Source organism: Columba livia, chromosome 3, assembly GCF_036013475.1.
Source record: "Columba livia isolate bColLiv1 breed racing homer chromosome 3, bColLiv1.pat.W.v2, whole genome shotgun sequence".
NCBI classification, from domain to species: domain Eukaryota; kingdom Metazoa; phylum Chordata; class Aves; order Columbiformes; family Columbidae; genus Columba; species Columba livia.
This window is the reverse complement of record NC_088604.1, coordinates 26963843-26989727: the sequence shown is the minus strand read 5'-3', so window position 1 is coordinate 26989727 and position 25885 is coordinate 26963843. Positions and strand designations below refer to the sequence as shown.

The 25885-nt window shown below is 40.5% G+C and overlaps 1 protein-coding gene across 11 annotated transcripts; it reads right to left on the bottom strand.

The window, feature by feature from the left end:
- Nucleotides 1-247: 247 nt before the first annotated feature.
- Nucleotides 248-25852, bottom strand: BEND6 (BEN domain containing 6). 11 transcript variants are annotated; one of them, XM_065056182.1, is made up of 11 exons: nucleotides 25674-25836; nucleotides 23210-23376; nucleotides 14916-15021; nucleotides 11436-11664; nucleotides 11182-11327; nucleotides 10548-10646; nucleotides 9996-10173; nucleotides 8317-8534; nucleotides 6782-6974; nucleotides 4823-4961; nucleotides 248-1659 (listed from the first exon to the last, which is right to left on the bottom strand). In XM_065056182.1, exons 4-11 carry the CDS (start codon nucleotides 11629-11631, stop codon nucleotides 1407-1409), a joined length of 1422 nt encoding a protein of 473 aa, XP_064912254.1. In that variant the 5' UTR covers nucleotides 11632-11664; nucleotides 14916-15021; nucleotides 23210-23376; nucleotides 25674-25836; the 3' UTR covers nucleotides 248-1406. The 11 variants fall into 11 exon arrangements, with proteins under 11 accessions (XP_064912254.1, XP_064912253.1, XP_064912257.1 ...); XM_065056186.1 differs by lacking the exon at nucleotides 25674-25836 and adding an exon at nucleotides 25478-25670 and having other exon boundaries at nucleotides 1089-1608; XM_065056190.1 differs by lacking the exon at nucleotides 248-1659 and adding an exon at nucleotides 1787-2121 and having other exon boundaries at nucleotides 25674-25842.
- Between the last annotated feature and the right edge of the window lie 33 nt (nucleotides 25853-25885).

The following is a 25885-nucleotide window of genomic DNA, read 5'->3' as shown; positions in this document are numbered from 1 at the left end:
AGTGCTTCTATACCTCCCAAACAGCACAACAGCTGCAGCTGTGCAGTATCAGCCAGGACACCTTTAAGGTGTAAAGTTGGCCAATCCCCTTCCCCAGCTGAAAATTATGAGCTTTATAGAAATTGGCTTCAGAACAGTTATAAAGAAAAAGGAAAAAAAAAGTGAGAGAGAAAAACAAAAACCACCTTATGTATTAGAGGCTGATGTAAGAAAGGCCCAGAGGGCAATAAAGACAATAAAATAGAGCTAAGACATAGTAATGTTTCATTTTATTTGATAGAAAGTTGCTTCAAAAATATGGTTAACTATATACATTCTTATATGCTGTACATATAGGTACATATACAAAATATATATAATAGCAAACATCCCTCTGTTACATTTTATGGATGTTAGTTAATAACATGAGATAGAACTTAAGTCGTATTGCATACCTGCTTTTCTCCTGATCCAATCTACAAGGAATGAGACATGAAAAAGACTTGCAGATCACTTAGTTCATACCCCTGCCCACACAGAAGTGTTCTCCACAGTGCATTTTATTAGTGCATTGTTCTAGTACAGTTAGGTTTGCAGAAATACTGGGCTAGTCCTATGGACCTGATGTTCAGGGAAGAAGAGAGGGTGAGAGCTGCCAACCCAGCCGGGTACCAGCAGCAGCAGACCTATGGGAGAAAGCCATGGCCCCCACAACCAAACAGGCTATCAGGGAAGACCCTTCCCTGAGCTAAGGGGGAACATGGCTTCTTTCAGTGCCTTTCCAACTTTCGGAGGTTAAAAATGAGCTGCTTCTTTCTTGCAGACATCTTCAGAGTGGCAGTTTCATTGCTCTAAGAATGTTTTCTGTTTCCCAGGTTAACAACATCCTTAAATACCTGTTTTATTTCTTCTCTGCTCCTGTGGCTTTCTGTGCTTTCTAACCCTGTGCTGGTCATAGTCTTTATTTCACTAGGAAATTTTTCTATTCTCTTTTCATACCTCTGTATCTTTTTTGTATTAATATGCAATAACTTTCTCTGATTGGTAAAGCAGTTTTCTACCAGCTGTCAAGGTGAAAGCAAGGGGATTAAGATTCCTCTTACACGTTCTTTTGGTATTACTTTAAATAATGTTTTTTTTCTATCTAAGGGGAACTCCTATATTCTTCAGAACAAGTTTATATTTTTTTGATTAATCATGTAACATGCATATATTTAATAATATCTTAAAGCCAAAGATACTAATATGCCTTCATCTTTTTCTATGCTGTGGGATTTTCAATTGCTTGAGAAAATGATTCTCAGGCTTGTATTCTGCTTGCAGTAGCTCTGTTCACCGTTGCTAGACCCATTTAGGTATTATTTATTTTTTATTTTTTACTACTCCTTAATCTCTGTTGAGAATTTGAAGTGGTATGAAATACCTGGTTATTCTTTGTCTAAATTCCTGAGATCCTGGTTGGGAGAGGGCGCTGGTGAGCTGCTGCCGAGGTGAGACTCCACCTTGGAGGTGGGTTTGAAGTGCTCCTGCTGACCTGGTGTGCTGGGGGCTGGAGGAGTCGGACGGCTGTCACTTTGCTGAATTTGTGCAATAGCAGCTGGTGAATCATCATCCTGCTGGTCTTGTGTGCTGGGAGGAACAGCAGAAGAGATGATGCCCTGAGGAGCAGCTGTTGAACTACTGTTGAGAGAATTTATAACTAAGCTTGAGATACTAACATTAAACATGCAATTACTACTGTTCTTAGTTTTTGAGCAGTGGAGTTTTTTTATTAGCCGATTAACTAATTTTCTTCAGACTTATTCCCTTTTCTTTGTTTTACCTCAGCCATATGGATCTGAGATGGTGACTTGTCTATCTCGTTGGATTTGGCTCAAAATTTCTCCTCTTGAATTGTAATCATGTTCTGGGGAGAGGTAGAGGAGGTGGACAAGGAAGGAGGAACAGCAAGGGAGGAGATCAAAAGTGCAATATCACCAGTTTTAAAAGTTAGTAACTTGTGTGTAAGTTGTTACTAGAGGTGCTGCACTGCAGAATCTCCTCTTGACTCCTTACTGCTGGAAGGTGAACTGAAGGACGAACTGTGAGATCATGAGCACTTTGAAATTCTTCTGATTTTCTTACAGAGAAAACTTCTGTCATCTGAGTTAAAGGATTAGCCTGATTACTTACGAGGTGCTTAAATGCTTTTACAGTGAGGAAATTCTTAACAGATGTAAAACTTATCTATTATAAATGTATTCTAACAAGCTTCCATTCAAGAGACACTACGCAGGCAATATCTGCATTGTTTTCAATGGATGTTGGACTGGATTTTACATAGGCACTTATGAATAACAGACATAATGACGTTTTTAAGATATCAAGTTTAAACTGAAAGGTCTATAGGCAGTATTAAAAAACAATCCAGAATTATTACAGTGTGTCCTGCTTTTGTTAAAAACAAGACCGGTTCTCTTTTAGTGATTTTTCTTTCAGCTAGGTTCTTCTAGGTGGCTGTACTTTTCTGAGTTTTAGCCTGCATATTTTTCCTAGGATGCTGTACTCGGTGCTGATAAGAGACCAACGGAATGCTGAAGAAGCTCGTGTTTAGATTTATTACTATGGTAGCTAAGAAAGACTGATAAGTTTTCCCCAGTTCCATTGTGAGAGGGGCGTGTTTGAGGAGGGGTGGATGGAACAGGTGCCTAGAACTGACCAACTGAGGATCAACTGAGTATTCCATCCCATGATCGTCATACCCCCTATATAAGATGGTGATCACGAGGGTCACGCTCTCTTCGACCATGGCCGGCATCTGGAGAGGACCCTGTCTGTCTGTCTGTCTGTCTGCCTGCCTGTGACCTACAGGCTCAGGCCCTGCATCCCGCAACCAGGTTCGGGTTTGCTGTGCAGTCCCGCCCGTGACTTCCGGGGCCTGAGCTGCAGCTGCTGGAGCCGCCAGCTCCGCACACCCAGCTCTGCTGCGGGAGTGACGCAGCTCCACATCGAGCACTGGAGATTGGGTTTGTATATTTTGTATGTATATTCTCTATTTATTAGTAGCACTAGTAAAAGCCTTTAAAACTCTCCAACTTAGTCTAAGTCGCTCTTCCTTTCCTCTTATCTTTCCAATCATCTTTCCGATCTAAAGGAAGGGGTGGCGGGAAATGAGGGGGTAACAGGGAGCGTCTGCCACGGTTTATTGCCACCTTGCCTTAAACCTTGACACAGTGCTAGCTTAAGATTCTCCTGTCAAGGTTTCAGGAATATTGTGTACATGAGAAGACTCAGGAATTAACAAAATTTATGGATTCATCTGATGCAGAGAAACACTTAAAATATTTAAGATTTAATACTTTCAGGGAAGACAGGGTCTGTGTTTCTGTGCTGTTATTTTTACCACCTGTGTCAAGGACAAGGAAAAATACTACAGTGAGTCAATTCACACTGTATATTACAAATGCAGAGGACCTTTGTTTTGTGAAGCCTTCTCAGCTCTAGGAGAAAAGAATTAACATAATAAATTGTATTTTAGCCAGGCTAGTACATTTGTTTGTTGTTTCCAGATGGGAAAGCCTGTGTATGCGGATTCCTCCAACAGATATTATCTGAGTATTTCTCAAGTAGTAATTCACAGACCACTGGTGGTCCATGGAGTACTTCCAGGTGGCCTAGAGAAGAATTATTGTAGCAAAGCACTGCTATTATGAATACTTTTCAAACAATTGTGTCCTAACAGAGTCAAATATATTGGGGTGGGGTTTTTTTTTTGGTTGTTGTTATTATGTAGTGCCTTACAGCTGCAAATACAAATTTTAAAACTTGCATGACGTAACTGAACTAGGAAGAAGTAAAATAATATTTCAGTATGGGAAGTCTAAGTAAGGACAAATCTGTTCTCCTTGTCTCACTAATTTTAATCTCTTATCCTGTTTCTTGTTAATCCCTAGGAGAGGCTGAGAGAGCTGGGGCTGTTTAGCCTCAAGAAGGCTCAGGGGGATTTTATCTATGTGTGTTTTTTCACTGTGAGGGTGACCGAGCACTGGCACAGTTGCCCAGACAAGTTGTGGAGTCTCCATCTTCGGAGATCCTCAGCCCAACTGTACATGGCTCTGAGAAACCCGGTCTAGATGACCCTGCATGGAGCAGCAGGAGTTGGACTTGCCAACCTACAGAGGTCCCTCTCAACCTCAGGTATTCTGTGATGTGTACTTTCGATATATATGGAAACAGTGCTGTGCAAATAGCTGACTTCACTAATCCTAGGGATGAGTTCAGCAATTTGAGACTAGTCTTGTTCGCAAGGTAAGAATACCCATACTAAGCAAGATGTTATTTAATAATTCCTCTGTCACAATGATTTAGACTCTTCTGGCAGTAGAAGAATGCTAATTGAGCTCTCCTACAGTACTTTTCACAGTAGGTACAAAAGAGCTGTGATTATCTCTATCTTTACTTGTGGGTTAATTGAGGCACAAGTGACATGAAAAAGGAATGGACTGGTTTCTGGAGAGCCTACAGAGAATAATAAGAAAAGTAAATAATGCCAAATCTGAAATAGATATATTGATCAAAGTAACTCCATCTGTTTACTTCTGGATTCTCTTCCTGTAATTTAACAGCCACATGCTGCTTTGTCTAGAATGAACAAATCTTTTTGTGATGTAATGTTAAGCTGGACTGCTTTTCTATTATGTACGTTTGGTACAAGGTTATAAAAGTATCTACCTATTTGGCAATGTGTATATGAACATATATCGTCATGATAACTTTAACATTGCTTTTAGATTTTGTTACCGCAGGTTAATATATGGGATTACAAATGGCAGGCTATGATTTTTATTTATTTTTTAAGACTTACCAAAAGCTATGCTTCTGAAAAGCACCTGAGTTAAGATCTTTGCTTAAAATTGGCTTCTTGGTGCAATTGTTCAGTTTTTGTCCCATCATTCGCCTAATTAAAGCATCATCTGTGTTTGGAAACAGCTGTTTTGTGATTCCTGCAAAATAAAGAGATGACATATATGAGGCATCCAGATCAGAGAAACAACAGATGTATGATCTAAAACGCATTTCCTGTGTCTCTGAAATTTCCAGCTACTTCAGCTTAAGCTCCAGTTACTTTGTTGCCTTCAAACACTACTTCATAGATACTGTGTGCACCAGCTCTTGCTTTTCTCTTTGCCTTCCATATTGCTGTGCCTGCTCTTGGCAAGCTCCACGGGAATTCCAGGGCCACAAGGGCTTCCTGTAGTGAGTGGTTTGTGTTTGCTCATCTCCTCTCCCTTTGTTCTGTTCTTGATCAGAGAGTCCTATTCCCATCCTTGTCGGTCCTCACACCTCTGAATTTTACAGGTTTTGTTCATTAATTTTCACTTGCAGCTGATGTCTCCTTCCCTAAAAATTTCCCTTCTGCTTTGGCGGGCTAACTTGTTCTGAATGCAAAAAAAAACCAAACAGGACTTAATATCAGGAATGTAACTCCTGGTCTCCTTTTCTCCATCATCTTCCCTTCCCTTGATTTCCCCCCACTTTCATGTCATTTTGAAGTCTTATAGTTCCCATTTTCTTTAAATAATATGATCTACTAACTAATTTTCTACAGTCCTAGAACTTCCATCTTATTTTTCTTCTTCTCTTGTATAATGTTGACATTTTTCTATTTGAATTCAGGAGCATTATCATTTCCCTTAACAAACTTCTTTGACTTCTCTACAGGGTCCCCTTTGTCACTGAATTCTCTGCAGTGTGCTGCATTCAGTGTCCTGATGATCTTCTCTGCTTCAGTTTTCAGTTTTGCCTAGACCCTTCCGCAGAATCCACTTTTAGAAAAGTCACTAGCAGCTCTTGGAATCATAGAATCATTTAGGTTGGAAAAGACCATTAAGATCATTGAATCCAACTGTTCCTCTCATCCCATGAAATCTTTTAAATTCCTCTCATTACAATTGAAATTGTATCATCTTACTGTCTCTAATTCTATTTTCACCACCTTACACAGTCTTCCGTTTTCTCTCTCTTGACTTTGGGCCTTTTTCCTCTAGTTAGGTTCTTAGGAAAAGAGGTTTCTGCAACTGATAACTTTTGAAACTGTTGGCCAGCTTCAACAAACCTAGATCAAGGTACAGAAACTGGAGCTAAGCTTGGAAAGGAACCAAGAGAACTGGGTAAGTCCAGGTGAATGGCAATGGGCAAGGGATTCTAGTATGGGAATTTAGGCTATGTTGTTCATGTATTAAGATACAGTTGTATATCCAACAAAAATCAGGCTTCATGTGCTCACAAAATACTATTTTCTTTAAAGCTGCTACTTCCAACTGAAATTATTCTCTTTCCTATGCACCAAACATTTTTTGCCTTTAACCTAAGCATAAAACAAATCTTGTTTGCTTCTCTGATCACTATTCCTGTCTTCTCTACTTATTGTCTTGTTTTGCCTCCAGTGCTATTTAAAATGTCAGAATTCATTATTTCACATTTGATCCAAGTGTGTCCTCTATTTATCTTCCCCTATCCATTAATTCTCAGGCTTCAAGTTTGACTGTTGTAGATTAATCTTTCAAAAGCTAAAAAAATACATATCACTGTGCTGAGTAGCCACTCAAGTAAAAACCACAGATTTCACACAATAGAAAAACTACTACTGAGCATTTCATTGACAGTATTTGTAAAAGATGGGTAAAGTATGTACCGGAATAAGGAAATATAAAACATGTTGCACATCACCTGAGCAAACCAGCTGTTAAGCATTAGAGCCCCCACTCAGAGAAAGCCCCCTGGCAAGTCAGTGCCACATTTAGTAATGTTAACAAGTCATCACCTATGATTTCCTGAACTTCATTCTGATTCATTGCTGGTTTCGCTGCTTTATCCTTTGAAGAGGACGACTTTGCACCTGTGAGGCTGTGTGTAGCCATGTATTCATGTGTATAAAGTGCTTGCATCAAATCATTTATAAACTTTTGAGGTTTGCTCTTGTTACAAAGTGCAATCTGCCACTTTTCGATCTTGAACTGGAAAATAAAATTGGTAATAGACATAACTATTGCAGTTCTCTAGAAATATTATACAGTATTACCTTTGAAAGATATTTTTTACAATTTTTTTTTTTTAACCCCTACAATTTCCAAAGGAATTTCTGCAAACTGAGTGCTTGAGATCAATGCTAAACTTGCATACCACTCAACATTTGCAACTGTACCTGCAGGTTGATTTTTTTTTTCAGAAGCGTGTGTGGGGAAAACTAAGGACCCCTATTCATCTTAGCAAACACTTCACCAAGCAATCCTTATTACTCACTCATGGAGACAGGACATGTTCAGACGTATCTAAAACCTTCTGCTCGCACCCCATGTGGGCTGGCTGTGGTCCAGTGCTGGCCTGGAATCTGTACAGCCTCGGGAGCATGGCGCTGCGCCCAAGCTAATATTCCTGCCTCCGAGCAGACGTGCCCAAAGAACTGTGACATCTGGTCCTGGGCTTCGAGAGTGACTTCAACACACAGCGGCTGTACAACTTAAGCATCTGAACTCTCCTAATGGGCAGTTTTCAGCTACCTCTATTTAAATAAGGCTCCGTTGCTTAGAAAACTAATTCTTTTTATTTCTTTGGAGATGTTAGGTCAGATTTTGTATATTGCAATATTTAGTCAAAACATCATGCCTGGATAATTCTTCACAGATTTCATTGGTTTTGGGGACCCCATGACAATGCAGGAGAATGATTTCCAACAACAGGCATGACTCGGTGCATAAGAATCTTTATATAAATTGCAAATGCAGAAGCTGGCATTATTCTTTTGGTTGGGTCTTTATATTTTCCATGTACAGCCTTTGTGCCTGAGATTTCTTAATTATGCTTTGTTATAATTACAGAGAAGAGGGGAGCATCATCCATTATCTCTCTATAAATTTATTTCTACTTAACTGCTCGCCAGTGTCTGGAACAAAAGCAGAATCATACCATCCTCGATGTACTTACTAAAAGTTTAAACAGACTGCTGGTATTGTTCTTAGATTATCTCTGAAACACTACCATTCCCCTCTGGCATCTGAAGTATTAGGCTGGAAGTTATCCCTGGTCTCAGTATTTTCTTCATACATCAGCATTCTGCCCTTAGTCACTGATGTGCAAAGCCGCTGAAACCAAAGTGAGTTTGGGAGTGTACCAGCACACTGAATTAAGTCTTGATTTCTCATGGAAAGAGCCTTCTGCATAAAAGGAGCTTGTTAGTCACATCATCGACTGAATGATAATAAAATGATTTTTTCTGATGCTTATTTTTTTATATTTGTTATACTACAACAGTAAAGTTTGTACTGTATAAAGTTTTAATTTTTATGCCTTTTAACTGACCTGTTTTTCGGCCTGTTGCTCCTCGTCGTCCACATTCAAAGTCACCGGTGAGCTGGCGTTACTGTGCACAGCTGAATACGAATCTGCTAATGGGTTGGCAGCTGCTTTCCAAACAGCATGGGAAGGCAGACTGGACGTAGATGATGTCACCCCTCCTTTGAGCAGCGCTTCAGCCATCCCTACCAGCTCCTCAAAATGTGTGACTGCCTGCGGCAACACTGAAATCAAATGGAAAACGAGGGCTAAAACAGTAATCGAAGCTTCAGACTCTGATTACATAAGCATGTAGATTTTTGTAATTATGTTTCTGTCATAATGTGAAAGAGTCAAAGTAGTCAGCAAAGATGCTTCAATGTGCTTTTTTTCCTATTCTCTCAAGTGTTTTCCTGCCATTCTGATGGCCTCACTCATGAAGATCTGGCCTCTCTTTCTAGAATAGGATAGATCAGTTCTCTGAAAGGCTAAGAGGAACCATTATTTTATGCCCATCATGGCACTAAGTAGGCTATTTATCTTTTTTTTTCTTTTTGCTATCTCAAAATCTCTACAAGTCTGTAAAGTTACTCAATATGGGCTAAGTAATGTTATGATTTTTTTTCCCTTCAAATAAGTTACATAGACTGCACAGCCATTTTTCCTCTTTTTCAGTCTAAGAGAATTTAAATAACCTTTTCTCCAAGTAATATTTATTTTCAAACATAAACTTTTATAGAGTCCATTAAGAAGAATCAATTCAGAGCAAAAAGGATGCAAGGGATAAAGAATCAGCAATATACAGAATCACTAAATTACAGAAAATACTAATACAAGTCCTTAAGACACAAGGCAAATGGACCAAAATGTGTAAGAAAAGTTGAGAGACACTAATAAAATGTTTCAAAATAATATTAAAAAAGGTGAAGATGAATGATTCAAAGCAAGTGGAATAATATACGGAATAGAATCAGGTGAACAATGGACCTGATAAGGACTTGCAAAATCATATGACAGTTAAAAAAAAAAAGATATATTGGGGTGTCTAGGGATGGTATGATGCAGCTGGCAAGAGAATTAGCAAATCCTCTTTAAACCTTATTCATTCACCAATGTTTTGAAATTTTTGATTCAGTCTTGGCTGCCCCATAGTGAGGGACAGGGCAAGTAAGAGGAGCTTCAGACCAGATGATCACTAAGTGATGAAGGGTTCATTTATAAAATAATAAAATGCTTCACCTCTGGGAGAGGACTAAATTTGTGGCACTTGAGACTAACTCAGATTATCCATAATGATGAAATACCAAACTAATTAGAAATGAAACCATTCCAGAATAAAGAAAATTCTGGTAGATCAAGAAAGACTGCTAATAAATGAGGTTAGTTGGACTGGTCAGCGGAGTGTTTGAGCTTAGCCGATGGTTATTGACAGCATACAGAAATGTTCTCTTGGGAACAACTGACAGCATTTAGACAGATTTTTCTGTTTCTAACTCTATGATTGCCTGGCCTCCGTGTAAGACAGTTTTTCTAAGTGCTGTTGGAATTAAATGCTGTCATGCATCAAAGGCTTGATGCTCATGGTAGGCCTTGACCATGTCAAGTGCTTCAGCATCCATAATTACCATCCATATAGTCTCTTACAAATCAAGCTTTTCATGACCTTCAGGCTTTCCTCGTCATCAAAATACTTCCCCTGACTTTACCTTGAAGCATCACCAGGGACTGCCTTAGACGGCAGTTTTCTCTCATGGTGTCTGCCAGCTTCCTCTTGAGACTTTTTATTTTGGCACACAGTTCTACCTTGGATAGTTGAAATAAAGGCTCTTCATCATCACTGCTACTTTCACTGTACAGAAAGTTGCTTCCTGAATATTGTTCTCGCTGAAAAAAAACAAAACAAAACAAAACCATGCTATCTAGAGCAACAATAACATAAAATTAAAGCATTAAAACTAACATTCAAATATCTGGCTAAATCAGAATATTCTCTTTGTATACAGAATGTATAGACTCTGCATTTTAATAATAGCTGTTACTGAACATAACTGTCACCATTTCTATTAACATTAAAAATAGCAGTGTAATACAAAATTGTTATGTATTTCTCCCTCTCTTCTCCATTCACCAATTTTATAAGGTAGCGTCTTTCAGAACCATTAACTTCACTAAAAAAAAACTCTTATGCCCCCCTAAAAAAATACCATTTGGTTGGCTTTTGCTTAGTACATAAAAATTGCTCAAGATGAGATGTCTACCTGTTTGTTAATTAAAGATGTTTCAAGTCGACTCAGGATATTGGCAGGAGCAGATGCCTGCAGTGATTTCTTTCTTTTTATATGCTTCATAATCTTCTCCTGTAAACAAGAGCATAATAGTGCATTTGCATCCTATAGAGCCTTTCATTACAGTATCTCATAAGTTTCTGATCTCATACAGTATCTCATAGTATACTATAAACTTTTATTCACTGTGCACTCGATATTCATATTATTTTTGAAAAAATATGTTTGTAATTTTATTATTAAGTTTATAGTTTCTTTCCCTACTTTTTGTCACTGCAGATCTTAGCACAATGCAAAGCTCAGAAAACCTGGTCCCTTCCCTTTTTTATGCCGTGGTCAGATTTCTGTCTTATGGGAGAAAATGTAAAGGAGCTATAGAACATCCCAAGTCTTAGATAACACTTCTCTAAATAGCATAGGACAAAATCTATTGTCCTGTCTGGTTACTGTGAAAGGTTATTGTGCTAAGGTACCATATGAAGACTGCCTGCATTCCTACCTTTACTATACGTATTTTGTGTATTATGTTGTGAAGAATCAATAGTTACAGTCTCTTTCCTTCCATTATGGACCTACCACTATCAGACACATAAGGACAGAAACTCACCTGCTCTTTATCCAGGTCACTGTCCTCACTTTCTGAGAATATCATTTCTATCCTCTTCCTCTTGCCTTTTCCAAGGACTTGTATTTTTGTAATTTCATCTGCTTGTAATATCTTTTGCATCATTTCCACCAGCTCTTGGGGGTCATCTGAAGTGATGAAAAGAAAAAAAGACCAAAGCACAGAAAATCAGGTAGCAATATCTTACAACTAGATTAAAATTTCACATCAGACAAATGCTTTGGAACTGTGCTCACCGCTCATATACACAACTTTCACCAGGTGCTTTTCTGTCTTTCTTTCGCCCACAGGCCAGTTTACTAGCACGTGCTCATTTGGTTTCAGCAGTCTTTCTAGTTCTTTGTCATCACTGGGAAGGTCCTGTATCCATGAAGTCTCTCCAATTTGCAGTGAATTATCATTTACAAAATCAAACAGTGTGAATTTTTTCATTGTTAAGTGGTTTTCTTGTCACACAGACACTGCCTGTAGGACACGATAGGAAAAATAGCTGTTACCATGTCATGCCACAGGAATATTAGAAGAACACTTTAAAAAGCCCAAAACAACCCTCCTATTCCTGGATCTTGGTACTTTCCTTGCATGAAAATATTCCGGATAAGGAAAACTAGGCAAGCAGTGTGTTATATCTGCCCTGAAAGCTGGGAGACAGTCTCCTCAATACACACACATCAGACAGTTGTGTCCAGAACTATGCAGAGGAAACAGCTCTCACTCACAGAGCCCTTGCTTCCCTATTACTGCCATGCCTAATACATCTCTGGGCTGGGATCTCTGTTACCGCTACATTTGCCCCAATAATAGTTTTTCAGTCTAGCCTCTAGCTAAAAGATACTGGTGTGATGAAAACATTCCCTAAAACGAAGGAAAGTCCTAGTTATACATGCTACGAAGAGGGATGTATGACTTCCAGGGCTCTATTATTCATCTCACGGACAGCAAGATGTACAACTGCAGCCACAGAAAACCAACCCAGAACAACTGACTGGGTGAGGTGTGACATGTTCTGGCAGTGGAAAACTTGACATACAAAAGAAATGACAGGCTAAGGACTGGAAGAGAGCTAGGCTGCTTCATGAAGAATAACAGCAACTCAAACCCAAAAATACAGCTAAATCCTTTGCTTACATAAAACAATATTTTTTAAAGCAAAGGATCATTTCTGGGATTTTTAAAGCACTTAAGTTCTACAACGGGAGAAGGGGACAAGTCATATTTCGTGCTTTATTTTTCTAATGAAGTTTATATATGCTTTACACAAAAGTGTGAAATGTAACATACACTATAAAACTCTACTGGTAATGTAAGTGGTTCATTTAAGTGTTTCCATTATACTCAGAGAAGATATTTTCTACTTTAAAAATTATTAAATCAGATAAACCAAATTAATAAATATGATTTTGTCAAACCTCGATCTTCTTTCCAACAAATGTATGGTTTAGCCTGTCAGTTCATAGAGGGGAAGGACTTTTACAGAGCTGAAACCTCATGAATTCCCAGATGTGACAGCATGATTTGTGATTTACTTGGCCTCAATCAGTCGGAGGCAAATTACTGACTCATGCAGAGGCTGTCAAATATGTAACTCAGGCTAGGAAAGGAGAATTACGTGGAGCTATTATGTCAAAGTGAGAAAATCTGGCTGCAGTGCTCTAAGAAGCAACGTCAATTTGTCTGCAGAAGCCCAGCTCACCACTATTCACCGTGCCTGTGCTACGCCTCAGCAGAGCTGGCTTTTCACACAGGGGTGAACTTGTTAATTTGTGAAAGACAGCTGCACCCATGTCAACATGTTTACTGACACAATGAGGCAAGCAGCGTTAAAAATTGCCATTAAAAAGAGTATTAAATCATGCTTTTATGCAGAATGTGTTCAGTGTGATAGCAGTAGGATTTGTTAAGTACTGCACTGCTGAAGACAGGAGACTGTGTTTGCAAGAATTCACATTAATTTTCTTTAAAGAGAGTTAGAAAGACTGGGAAACATCCATTCCATGTAAATTCCGGAGAGGAAGCAGCCTGAATGTCTATGCCTAGTATGAATCACCAGAGGCCTCATCCTGCCACCGATCTATGCTGAGTGGATCCTCATACCACAGACAGGGATCATTCAGGTGAATAAACATATAGACAAAGCAGAACCCGAAGGAGAGTTTCGGTACTGACCTCGCTAGGGATAGCTGAGGTCTAAACTGAAATGGTGTGTTTGTTCTAACAACAATTTAAAGCAGCCCATGCATGCAACCACATTGACCACCAGTATTTTTCTGTCTTTCTCAAACTGCTTTTGAGTATATACCCCAGTCAGCTTAACATCTTCGTGCCAGATGCAAAATGTTAACTCTGATCCAGCCAGCACAGCAATCCCCATCACCCGGTTCTTCAGTTCTCAAATGAAGTACTTGGAGCTTTCCCCTCTTTGGCCCTTGGCAGCTGCAAGCTGCTTCATTACTCTCCTAAAAGCCCACATAAAGTCAACAGAACTGCAGCAAAGTTTGAGCTGCCAGTGTCCTAAGACTAAAAGCTGATTGGCTGATTTATATATATATATATATCTTTTTTATGTTTCCCTGCAGTCCTTTAACAGTGTGTATGTTGTTTCCCATGTTGTATTGAGACAAATATTCTCTGAGCCATGGGACATGCTTGTGGTCTGTGCTGGTACAGGGTTAGTGAGCCAGCCCGGGATTTCCAGGGCCGCGCTGAACGCACAGGCTGTTCACAGCATGGAGGGTAAGTGACGATTCCTGTAGCACAGGGGCTGGTCACACACACACTGTGCCAATGCTGCACATTGGTAGCAAGTCCAACAGATTTTGGGAGGTATCAGATTTGCATATTTGTTATACAGGCTAATGAAGTCAATGGACAAGTGAACTTTTGGATGTCTGAAACCCATGACAGCAGCCTGGTGCCACTGGTGGACACTGTGAAGCACATGGGCACCAAAATCCCTTGCACAGTCTACGCCAGACAAGCACCTGCATGCATGAAAATCCATCCCACCACTCAAAGCCAGGGACAAATTCTACCATGGTCATGGCAGGACTCAGAGCTCAGCAATTTGTCTACATTATCTATAAAGCTCTTTTGAGCTGTCAAGATTATTGCCTGTGGTGGGAGGGGTGTACTGGTACTACAGCTAGAGACTTCACCGAGAGTCTTAACAGCTGCCAAACATAGAATGCTGAGAGAAATAAGGAATAGATTTCACAAATAGTCATGGGAGGAGGGATGGGTTAGATCACTTCTTTAGCTCCCAGCAGGAGTCTAGAACCCTCCCGGCAGCTTTCTGAGGCTTGTGCTCAGTCCTGTCTGTCCTGCTGCTTTTGGAGGGACCAAGGCAGGAAAGCAGCTAGGGGCACCAACAGGGACTGGCCACGTCCCACCTCTCCTGCTGCAGCTCTGCTGGCCATCACCTCAGCTGCTCACATTATACATAAAATAACGGAACGATTACATTGCCAAATAAAATGAACAGAGTGCAATAGTTGATTGTTAGTATTTTCTGTTACGGAGCTATGGCTTCAGCTCCCCCAACAGCCATTTATTCAAACTAAGTCTTTCCACAGAATTTATTGTGACAACACATGGGCCTTGAGGATAATACCAAACTGTCTGCTGGCATCATCTAGCAAGTGAATAAAGGGAATGGAAAGGTAGAACAAAATGTCTTTAATGAATAAAAGGAACATTGAAATAAATACTGCACTTACTGGAAGAGAAGTCCTGCAGTGTTTTCTCACCCTCTTCTCCCACTGGAGTCAATGTGAACTTTGTCTGAGTAAGGACTGCTCCAGATGCCTCCCTCTAAACTATTTCCTTTGCCAAAACAGATCAAAGGCAAAATATATTGTATCATCAGGGAAAAAAAAAAAAAAAATGGGGTGGGATTAATGTCACCAAACTTTTACTGCCTTAAAAGTGAGAGGTTGTTTAGCCATGTTCTGCTCAGTCACTGCAGAAAGAGAGGTGATTCATTTCACCCTGAGGCACGTATCTAAAAGACAGTGGATGACCTACTGTCTGGGAGAGCCTGTTTCTCTCCACTGACTATTCAGTGACTGTACAGGGGAGGTATGCCTCCTTATAGAAGCTGGCTTGGTCCAACCCATCCTGTATTAGTTTCTTCTGTTTTGAAGCTGTAGGATAGATTCCTATAGACCTTCTGCTATAGGAAGCCAAGAGGATGGAGTATGAAGTCTGTTAAAGTGTATCCAGTTCTCTGTTTTAAATCTTTCTTACACAGTTTTGCAAGTCATCAAGTAAGATTTCTGCCACTCAGTGCTTTGTTTGGTGGTTTAATTGGAAGATGTATGTGTGCATGTGCTAACCAGAGACAGAATTACATGACCTTTGAAAGCCACTTGTGTTTTGCAACTTACTTAATTCTGCTATACTCTCCATTTGAAAACACTAACTACTTATTTGAAAAGTACTGAAATGCAAATTTATGATTAATCGCTGTTCTAAGACACAAATCTGTCTTTTTCTAAAAGCAGGTAATTTGTAGAAGGGGCAAAAAAAGGAAGGAACCATTTAATTTTTAAGGAAACATTAACTGGCCTCTTTAATTTTTACAAACATGTTAACACCTCACATTCTGCACACATGCTACAAATTTGCACACAGAACAGTTACTAAGCAACTCAAAAAAAAGAACAAAAAACCAAAACAAAACACACAAAAGTCTTTTAAAGACATATGTCACCCTTTGTCTGACATAGTCTGTTCCATTCAGATGGAGAGTTGGCAGATGGCATGCTGAGATCATTATTTCTCTTTCCTTTCAGTAAATGCAGTGTAAAGTATTACAAATTTACAACATGAGATTGTAGGCCTAGTCAATGGGTCCAATTCTGCTGTGGTTTAAAATAGGGCTTTGCCACGGATTTCTCGTAGATGAGGTTCTTATGGACATGATTTAGTGGTGGGCTTGGCAGTGCTAGGTTAACTGTTGGACTCAATGATCTTAAAGTCTTTTCCAACCTAATCAATTTTATGATTCTATAAAACTATACCATAACCATGCAACATAGATCCATAATACAGTACTAATATTTTGTATTGTCTAGCCATTAAATTCAGCCTTCAATAATCCCAGTTTTCCTTGGGAAAACAAAAAAAAAACACACCACCTTTACTAAGCTAGAAATTATTCTTATCTTGCTCAAACTATTTATTTCCAATTCAGCATAATGAGTGGTAGTCACAGATTTGGTTTGTGACACTTTGACAATGGCATTTTACATTGAACTTGTGAGGACCTAAAAATACAATGTTGGTGTAAAACTCTTGGGCTACACTGAAGTCTCAAAATTCCCAGCTCTTTGTAACAAATTTGTGATGGAAAACATGACCATATTTAAATACGTTACATGCCCCGTTGTGTGTTCTAATCTCGTGCCCCTGAAACCAGTGTAAGATTTATTAATTATTTCAGTGGAATTAGGTACTGTTGGAAGAATGCAGAAGTGGTGTTACTGCTCAGAAGATTTACAGTGTGACATCTGAGTCATTTTATGGGAAAAAATGAGACTTAAAAGCACAAATCTGCTGCTCTCAGCTGAGAAATATCGAGTACAGATTTTCCAGAATCATCAGTATCACTATGTTCCAAATTCAGCTGGAAATCTGGGGGAGCATCTATCAGAACATTACTGCAACTTTCAAGACTATAAATGCACAGAAACGATCTCACTTCCACAGGAAGAACAGAACTACATGATTTTTATTACTGATACCCCACAGCTCAGTTCCTGACTGGAGATGATTGCTATCCTGGTGTGACTAGCTATGAAATAATCTGAGATATTTTTCTAAGAAGTTATGCAATTCATGGTAAAGCAACATCTTTTGCCCTTATTTACGCAGATTATCTTGTTGATTTCAAGGCCTCAGCAGCATTTACAAGCCACAGGATTATACACAGAATTTGCCCCATACCTTGTCTCACATACTAAAATTGATTTGAGTAGCCCAAGGAATTCATTAAGCCATTACTATTTTTCATAGTAGTGCCCTCCATGCTGAGAGTTTTAGCAACCTAGTTGTTCTATAAAATAACATTAATACCTAAATACACCAAAGCCCTTTGTAGGACTGTGGCTTAAATCAAGAGTTTATTGGAAAATCCCTGACTTTTGTATCAAACCATTAATTTTATTTGGAATACTGAGTGATAGGAAAGAATAAATAATTAATTTATTAAGCAGGTGTATATTTAGTAGCATTAGAAGTACTAAACTTTTGCTCTAATTAATAATTTATTAAACTAATGGTAAAACATGGCCTACATTTCAGTAAGTTCCAAGATAGCAACCTGGCAACATTATTGGACTTTCAGGACAGGATTCAGTTCTAGATTTAGATGCCTACGTTTAGGTGTCACTGATGCACCAGGTATCTTAAGTTATCACCATAATCAGTGGAGATCTAAGAATCAATTTGGCTTCCTAAATGTAGTTGTCTACCACCAGTGTCCCGCGGTGTTCTGCTTTGCCTTCAGCTGCTACTCCAGAAGTGCAAATCTCCCACAGGTCTTTATCACCACTGCTGTCCCTCTGGAGATGTCTCAGCCTTCAGCAACCTCCCAACAGTCACAAGAGTCAAGCCTCTATTGAACATATCTCACATAGGGCCTAGACCCTCCTCCAGGTTCATGAGGGTGGTTACTAACTCCAGACACCTCAAATGGCACTAAGCACATACATTTAGGGAAGCAAATTGTTCTTCGGGCTCCAGTGATTGAACTGAGTTTAAATAGGAGCTTAGATACCTCACATGCCTAGAAAACACATATTTATTTATCTGTATTTTAATCCCACACTCATTGAAAGATCCACATAATTATAACAAGATGCCAAATAACAAGATGCAGGAAGTTATCTTAATTCTACAATGTAGATTAGTATCTTTATTAAATAGTTATTTCACAGCTGACAGAAGGAAAACTAATACCCACCTTCACTTGCTTGTTCGCAAATGCCAAGCACAACAAAATGTATTAATAACAGACCAACAAAAATAATTGTATTTATCGAACTGGATGAGTTACCTAAGCTACAGGAATTTGAATAGTCACATAAATGCTATTTCCATGCAGGTTAATACATGCAAACTCTTAGAAGCAGGAAGTAGCCTGGGAGAAGAAACAAGTCAGCATGGCTCTGTAGAGTCTACCACTTGGCTACCCTCATTCTGATCTGGCTTGGGTAATTCAATGCAACACATCTTAAGAGCTCCCAAATGATGAAGGTTAAAGACCAGTGATGTATTTGCTTATTTTGCCTAAAGATGTTTATGGCAAGGCAGAATCATTAAGGGAATGTTTGACCACATGCAAATTTGTGCTGAGGTGGAAAAACTGTGCACTTGCTCTATGTAACAGCCAAGCTCTCAAATACCCTTCTCCTAGAAGGCTGAAAAAAATATTAGATGTACTTTCCATATGCAACTAACATAGTTTCAAAATGGACTTGTTGAAACAAACCCACTGATAACCTTGTTTATAAGAAAGACATCTTAGTTTTTGTCACCTTTAAAAAGATTATCTTATATCTTTTAATAATCTGTGCTGCCTCAAAGTATTACTATCCGTGACATTCTCTCTTCAACTCGAAGAGCACAGAAGTGAAATAGCTAAGGAAATCCCAGGCTTGAGCTCTGGTCTGTATGTAATAACCTAGTGGCATCTTAACTATCTCTACTCCTGTGTCTTTATTGGTTGTCATAGGGGAGTGATAATAGATTAGAAGTCATGCCTGGTTAATACTTGAAGTGCCTGTTCTTTTACTCCAAAGCTCTTCCTCAATTGCTCTGGTTTTGCAGCATGTTGGTAGGAGGGATGAACTTGATGATCTCCAGTTAAAAAAAAAATCTGCATTACTATTAAAGGTCATGAGCTAGAACAAGAGACATATACATTCTCTTACTCCAGAGAATATTACTGCAGCTAAGAGTGGTTGTGCATGCGCTTAGGAGAACTGACAGAAAGGCATCTTCCCTGCAAGGGTAACAACCTCAAACCTTATTAGAGCTATTTTTTCCCTCATGTAAAATTAAATGTCTTTTTAGTGTGTGTAGTTCAACGTAACTTTATAAATTAATATAAGAGCTCAACGACCAGTGTTGTATACTGGTCTGAAACAATCCTTAAGGAACTTCCAATTATATACATCAAATACAAATGGAGTGCAATTCCCTCTGGGATGCAAGGCCACATTCAGATTGACAACTGGTACATTAAACACTGCCAAAAATGAATACAGAGCAAATTTTAACCAAGGACAAAAGGGCATATCACTGCTGTGATAGTAAAAAAAAAAAAAAAAAAAAGGAGCCATAGGAGCTTTAGCAGTATATTTGTATATTTCCTTATCAGCTCAATATCAGCCTCCATCTGCAAAGTAAATTTATGCCCACAGAATTCCTGCCAGCATTTTTCCAGCAATGCCATAAGCCGTGAGTGCACAACAGGGATCCACCCAAGGGTACTGAGGGAGCTGGCGGAGGTGATCACCAAGCCACTTTTCATCATTTATCAACAGTCCTGGGTAACCAGAGGTTAGCAAATGCAACACCCATCTACAAGAAGGGCTGGAAGGAGGATCCAGGGAATTACAGGCCTGTTCAGTCTGACCTTGGTGCCAGGGAAGATTATGGAGCAGATCAACCTGTGTGACATCACACAGCATGTACGTGACAACCAGGTGATCAGGCCCAGTCAGCAAGGATTTATGAAAGGCAGGTCCTGTTTGACCAACCTGATCTTCTTAAATGACCGGGTGACCCACTTAGTGGATCAGGGAAAGACCGTGGATGCTGCATACCTGGACTTTAGCAAAGCCTCCCACAGCATTCTCCTGGAGAAGCCAGCAGCTCATGGCCTGGATGGGTGTGCTCTGCGATGGATAAAGAACTGGCTGGAGGGCCGGGCCCAAAGAGTTGTGGTGAATGGAGCCAAATCCAGTTGGTGGCCAGTGGTGTTCCCCAGGGCTCAGTATTGAGGCCAGTTCTGTTTAATTTCTTTATCAATTATCTGGATAAGGGTATTGAGTGCACCCTCAGTAGGTTTTCAGGTGACACCAAGTTGGGTGGGAGTGTTGATCTGCTGGAGGGTAGGAAGGCCATACAGAGGGATCTGAACCAGCTGTATTGTTGGGCTGAGGCCAATTGTCTGAGGTTCAACAAGGCCAAGTGCCGAGTCCTGCACTTGGGTCACAACAACCCCAGGCAGCGCTACAGGCTCAGGGAAGAGTGGCTGGAAAGCTGCCTGGCAGAGACGGATCTGGGGGTGTTGATTGACAGCTGGCTGAATATGAGCCAGCACTGTGCCCAGGTGGCCAAAAAGGCCAACAGCATCCTGGCTTGTATCAGAAATAGTGTGGCCAGCAGGACCAGAGAAGTGATTGTGCCACTGTACTCAGCACTGGTGAGGCCCCATCTTGAATACTGTGTTTAGTTTTGGGCCCTTCACTGCCAGAAGGACATTGATGTGAGAGTTCAGAGGAGGGCAATGAACCTGGTGAAGGGTCTGGAGCACAAGCCTTGTGAGGAGCAGTTGAGGGAACTGGGGCTCTTTAGCATGGAGAAAAGGAGGCTGAGGGGAGACGTTATCACTGTCTGCAACTACCTGAATGGAGGTTGTAGCATGGAGGGTGTTGGTCTCTTCTCCCACGCAACAAGTGATAAGACGAGAGGAAATGGCCTCAAGTTGCACCAGGAGAGGTCTAGATTGGATATTAGGAAAAATTTATTCAAGTAAGGGGTTGTGAAGCAGTGGAACAAGCTGCCCAGGGAAGTGGTTCAGTCACCATCCCTGGAGGTGTTTAAAAGTCATATAGATGAGGTGCTTAGAGGTTCAGAGGTAAACTTGACAGTGCTAGGTTAACAGTGGGACTCCATGATCTTAAAGGTCTTTCCCAACCAATATAATTCTATGATTCTAACTGCATGGCTCATACTCCATTTGATTTACATTCAGTCTAATAAACAGAGGTAATCAAAACATGCAAGTTGTGCGAGTTGATGAACCTGCAAAATAAGGTCAATTACCTCTGCATAAATAAAGGAGGCAGAATTTGGTTTTACATGGTCACCCAAGACACCTGCAGATGGTAAAATATTCCAGTCACGGAGGGCTCTAGTCTACAGTACTGGAATCACAGTTTGGTCTTGGGTAAGTTAAACTACCTTTACAGTTTAGCTTCTCTCTTTAAATTATCTGAAATAATAATATATATTTATCTAATTTAAAGGATACTGTGGGAACTAACTAATGCTAGTGTGCCTTCCAAACACACAAAGCACTGCATAGAGCAAACAAATTAACAAGTTTTGCAAAACAAAGATTTGCAATAACCTTGCTGAGTTTTTTTTCATGTGACACCTATATCAAGCTGGAAATTCTTATTCTTTCAGCTGAAGAATGTATTTTACAAGGTTTAATAATCTACTAGAAACTCATACAACATCTTCTCATATGTTATCTTAAACTGCTAGAAAGCACACTGAGAACAGCATATAACCCGTGAAGTAGAGTATTGAGATGGAAAGTCAATTATTTATAGAATCATATACTCATAGAACAGTTTGGGTTGGAGGGGACCTTTCACTGAATGAAGTTGATAATATGTAGATACTACAATATTTTCTGTATTTACTTTGCTTGCTGCTTTGGTTTTTACTGCATTTACTTAGGTTCCACTTTGATTAGAAAAAAACACCCAAATATTTTGTTAAGAGGTATTAGATGATTAGAGAACCCTTCTAAACAGTTAAGTAGTCATTTAAGCGGAATATTTTACTTAATTTTAATTAATTAGTAGAAACACAGTCCTCAAAGCATACCTACATACCAGTGAAAGGAAATGATCTTACTCTTCTGCTTACATAGCAACTCTTCTGAAATCATAGAATGTATCTTACCCTATTCTTATGTCCACATCACCAGATCTGGCATGTGACCCCTTTCTTTTGGTTCACTGATACAGGGAGTCTTACAGTTACAAAATGAGGTCCACAAGGCTTAAATCTGTAGGAACAGAGAGGTGACTTCTGAGAATTGACTGCCCTTGAATCCCATGGCTCATACTGGGGGATGTCAGCAGTTCTCTGCAGACGTGGTTTCTCAATTCCAAGCACCACCATACTTTCTTTTTGCATTTTTTTATTCCTTTCCATGGTACCCAGGTAGGATTTTTGGTTTCTTTTATAATAAAAAGAGTTGCTGAATCTTATGGAAATTATAAAAGAACACGCACTAGTCCATAGATTGTACTGCAACTCTGCAAACAGTACAAAAGTAAGGGAAGAAAGTATCTCTACCTTCAGCTTTGCTGGGCAAGATTGCTAAGTCAGAACAGGTTATCATAAAAAAGACTGGCTGAAAGAATATTTTAGGACAGTACTGCCTTGTGTCCCTGCAGGAGGGCTTCTGCTGCTACAACACATTTCCTGCTCAGCTCTTCCATTGAAGTGCAGAAGTTTGACATCATATCTGTGCTGTTGCCTTCCCTAATGCAACTTGGGAATATAGGTAAACAACTATATTCAAGAGTGACCACAACCAGAGAAACATCCTCCCCTCCTGTCCCTTTCCACTGCAAACATTTGCTGGTCGCCTCTTTTCTGCGGAGTCTCTGAAGCAGAACTTTCCTTTTTCATCCCTCTGCCCAAGTACTTATCACCACCTCCTCCCTCAGCATTGCTTAACTGAAAGGCTGCTTCCAAGCCTCCTGCCCAAAACTGCAGCTGTGGCCATGACTTTGTTGCTGCTCTGTTTCCCTGTGAGACCCATCTGTATGATGCTACCTCCCATCCTCTCATCGCTGCAAAAGTGCAAGCCACATCATGCATACCCTGAAATGGTAGCAGTACCCCTTATTTATTTCAGGCTCGGACACTACTTTCTTAACTTGGTTCAAGGTCTCAGCCATATAGATCTCTTTTCTGACCTGCCTTGCCATTCCACACATTCTTGCCACCATTAATCTCAAGACCCCGTTACCTTGTTTTACTTCCTCTTCTCTGAAATAGCTTCACCTCCTGGATTCTCCTTCTGAGGTCAAATCTCAGCTGAGAGCCAACAATTTTGTTTTAACCTTCTCTCTTCATTCCTTCTCTCTTCTCTGTTTATCATCCTTAAGATTTATGAAAAGTTCCCAAAAAAACATTCTGCAAAAAAGCTTTTATTAAAAATGCTATAAACATAAAACTTATTTTAATTTCTCTTTATTACTATTTTGAGGAAAAAAATTCTACCTACATACAGTTTTCTTATTTTTAATGTGAAATAACTTCAGTAACTTAAAATTCACTCACCATGGAAGTAATATTTTAACCACACTACCCAACCTCACAGTATTTAACCAACACAAAGCAGTAATGAATATATCGAAAGCCATAGCAGCGGTTTGGTATACATGTGAAACAGTTAGCTCAGAAGCCTGGAGCAGTAGCTCTCTGAAAATTCATGCATGTCAGCATTTCTCGTGCTGAATCCTTCGCATTCAAAAAAAAACCCCAAAAAACAAACAACTAAGCAGTTGTCATAAAATTTATTATATCCTTTTGGCAAAATATTATCCTCAAGACACCAATGAGCTCTAAGTCTTAGAAGGGGAAAGCTATAAACCTTCAACTAAAAAGCTAACATTAGAGATTTGTCAGTCAGATGTTTTCTACACACTGCTACCCGAGAACAATGTGAAAATAACTGTTCCCTCTCAGTTCTCTGCAATTTGCCATGCAGTCACTGCCCTGTTACATTTTCTCTACCACCGCATTCTGAAACAATAAATCAGCGCAGAGCAAAAGGTGTCCGAAAGTTTGCTGCTCCTGCAATATCCTGCAGCGGAGCATCACACCAATTTGCTTCATGTAACAGCGAGGTAACGTGAACCGTTTGAGTGATCTCCAGGTAATCTGCATTAAAACCATTTTACTGCAGCGTACTGCGGTGTTAGGAAAGATTTCAATATTGCGTCACGTGATGCAACACAACCTTATCGCATTTGTCAGCTCCTAGGCTGCCAGGGAAAGCTTTAAATCAAAAGCTGCAATGAAGCAACTTTCCATTTTGCAAAGTAATACGACAGACGATTTTGGCTCACTGTGTTGGCATATATTATGAAGTGATACAAAATTACTGAAATAAAATATTAGAGACCTAAAAGCCAACATATTTTTTTCTTTTTTTACTTAGCCTCCAAACTCCATGTCAAGATAATTGTTAAATGAAGAGAGATTTCCCTGTCATTAAGGGTAAAGTGTTACACGTTATTAGTACAGAGATAAATGAATTTTAGTCTTCCAGAGATAATTTTTCCTGACCTTATTTAAGCTACCATAGATATGTTTCCCTCTCTGTCCTTCATATTTTGTAGTTTAATGTAAATTTGCACATACGCTTTTCTATATAATTTTACAGTAGTCATGTAAAGCAGTTTCATTGTTGTTCCAGTGTTTACAGAGATTTTCATTATTTCCGTAAAGTTTCCAAAATGTTCCTCTCATTTACGTGCTCATGTCAAAGATACATGTAAAAGAGCATGAATTTCATCACGAATTAACCCTAACTTTTTTTCCCCCGGTAACCCAGACAAAAATATGTTGGAAAATATTAACTGGATATATTTGCAGCATGTAATGATGTGTGCGTGTGCAGTAGTAGTAGTAATACAAGAGAGTTTAAAAACTATGATTTTCAAAGACCTCTGAAATAATCTTTGAAAGTCAGGAGTATCAGCAAAGTGAGAGCTACATGGGTAGCATTAAGTGACAGAGATAAACTCTTGTTATTATCTGCATTAGCAACCTGCACACGCCAGGATTTTTATGGTATACGCGACGCATGAGCTCCAGCAAGGCGGCAAAGAAGGGCACAGGAGCTGACATCAGCTGCGGCACGCTGGCTCTGTCCCCGCGTCGCTCCCGCCGCAGCGCGACCCCGCACCAGCCGCCTTCCGCACGGCTTTCACCCGGGAAACGTCCCGGCGGGCGTGCAGACCACACACCGTCGTGTGTGCGTTAGCGCACAGCCCACATGAAGAAGGCTGGTGCTGTCCCTCCCACTGGCAGCTGTGCCTAAATCCCAGCATCAGAGACAGGGGTCAGCGCGACACAAGAACCCCCCCGATCACCTTCTCAGGATGTCTTCCATTAACACTTCCCAATCCCTTCCCCCTGCGGCGGCTTCGCCATGAAACCGGCCGCTACCGGTGTCCCGGGTCTGCTGGTCTGTAGCCCCCGCGTTCCCCCGCCAGCGCACACACACCTGCAGGGGCGATCGTCGCCGCGACCCCGCGCCCCGCAGGTCGCTGCCCTCCGCGGCGGCGGGCGGGGACTCCTCACCGGGGAGAGCGGGGGCAGCCGCGGGGGCGGAGCGGGGCGGCCGGCGGGCTCTGCCCCTTTCCTACCGGGGGTCCCCGGCCTGCGCGAGGAAGCCAAGCAGCCCCGCCAGCCCCCGCTACCTTGCCGCAGCCATTTTCCGTGTCCTTCTGCAGCAGCTCCAGCGCGTGATGTCACAGGCCGCCCCGGCCAAGTCCCGGCGGCGGCGTGCTCCCTCCTTCCTCCCTCCCTCCGGCGGCACCGCCACCGGCACCCTCGTCCTCCTCTTCCTCCTCCTCCTCCTCCTCCTCCTCCTTCCCGCGCCCCGCCCCGCCGTGCCCGCGCGGCTGCCATG

Bases quoted from the DNA above. Each gene is read 5' to 3' on its own strand.
- BEND6 (XM_065056181.1), bottom strand. From the start codon at position 11,631: ATGAAAAAATTCACACTGTTTGATTTTGTAAATGATAATTCACTGCAA. The intron at 8,535-9,995 runs GTAAAGTCAGGG...ATTTGATTTCAG, and splicing joins GTCCCTGGTGATGCTTCAAG to TGTTGCCGCAGGCAGTCACA. The intron at 1,660-4,822 runs GTAAGTCTTAAA...TTCTCTCAACAG, and splicing joins TTTCAGAAGCATAGCTTTTG to TAGTTCAACAGCTGCTCCTC.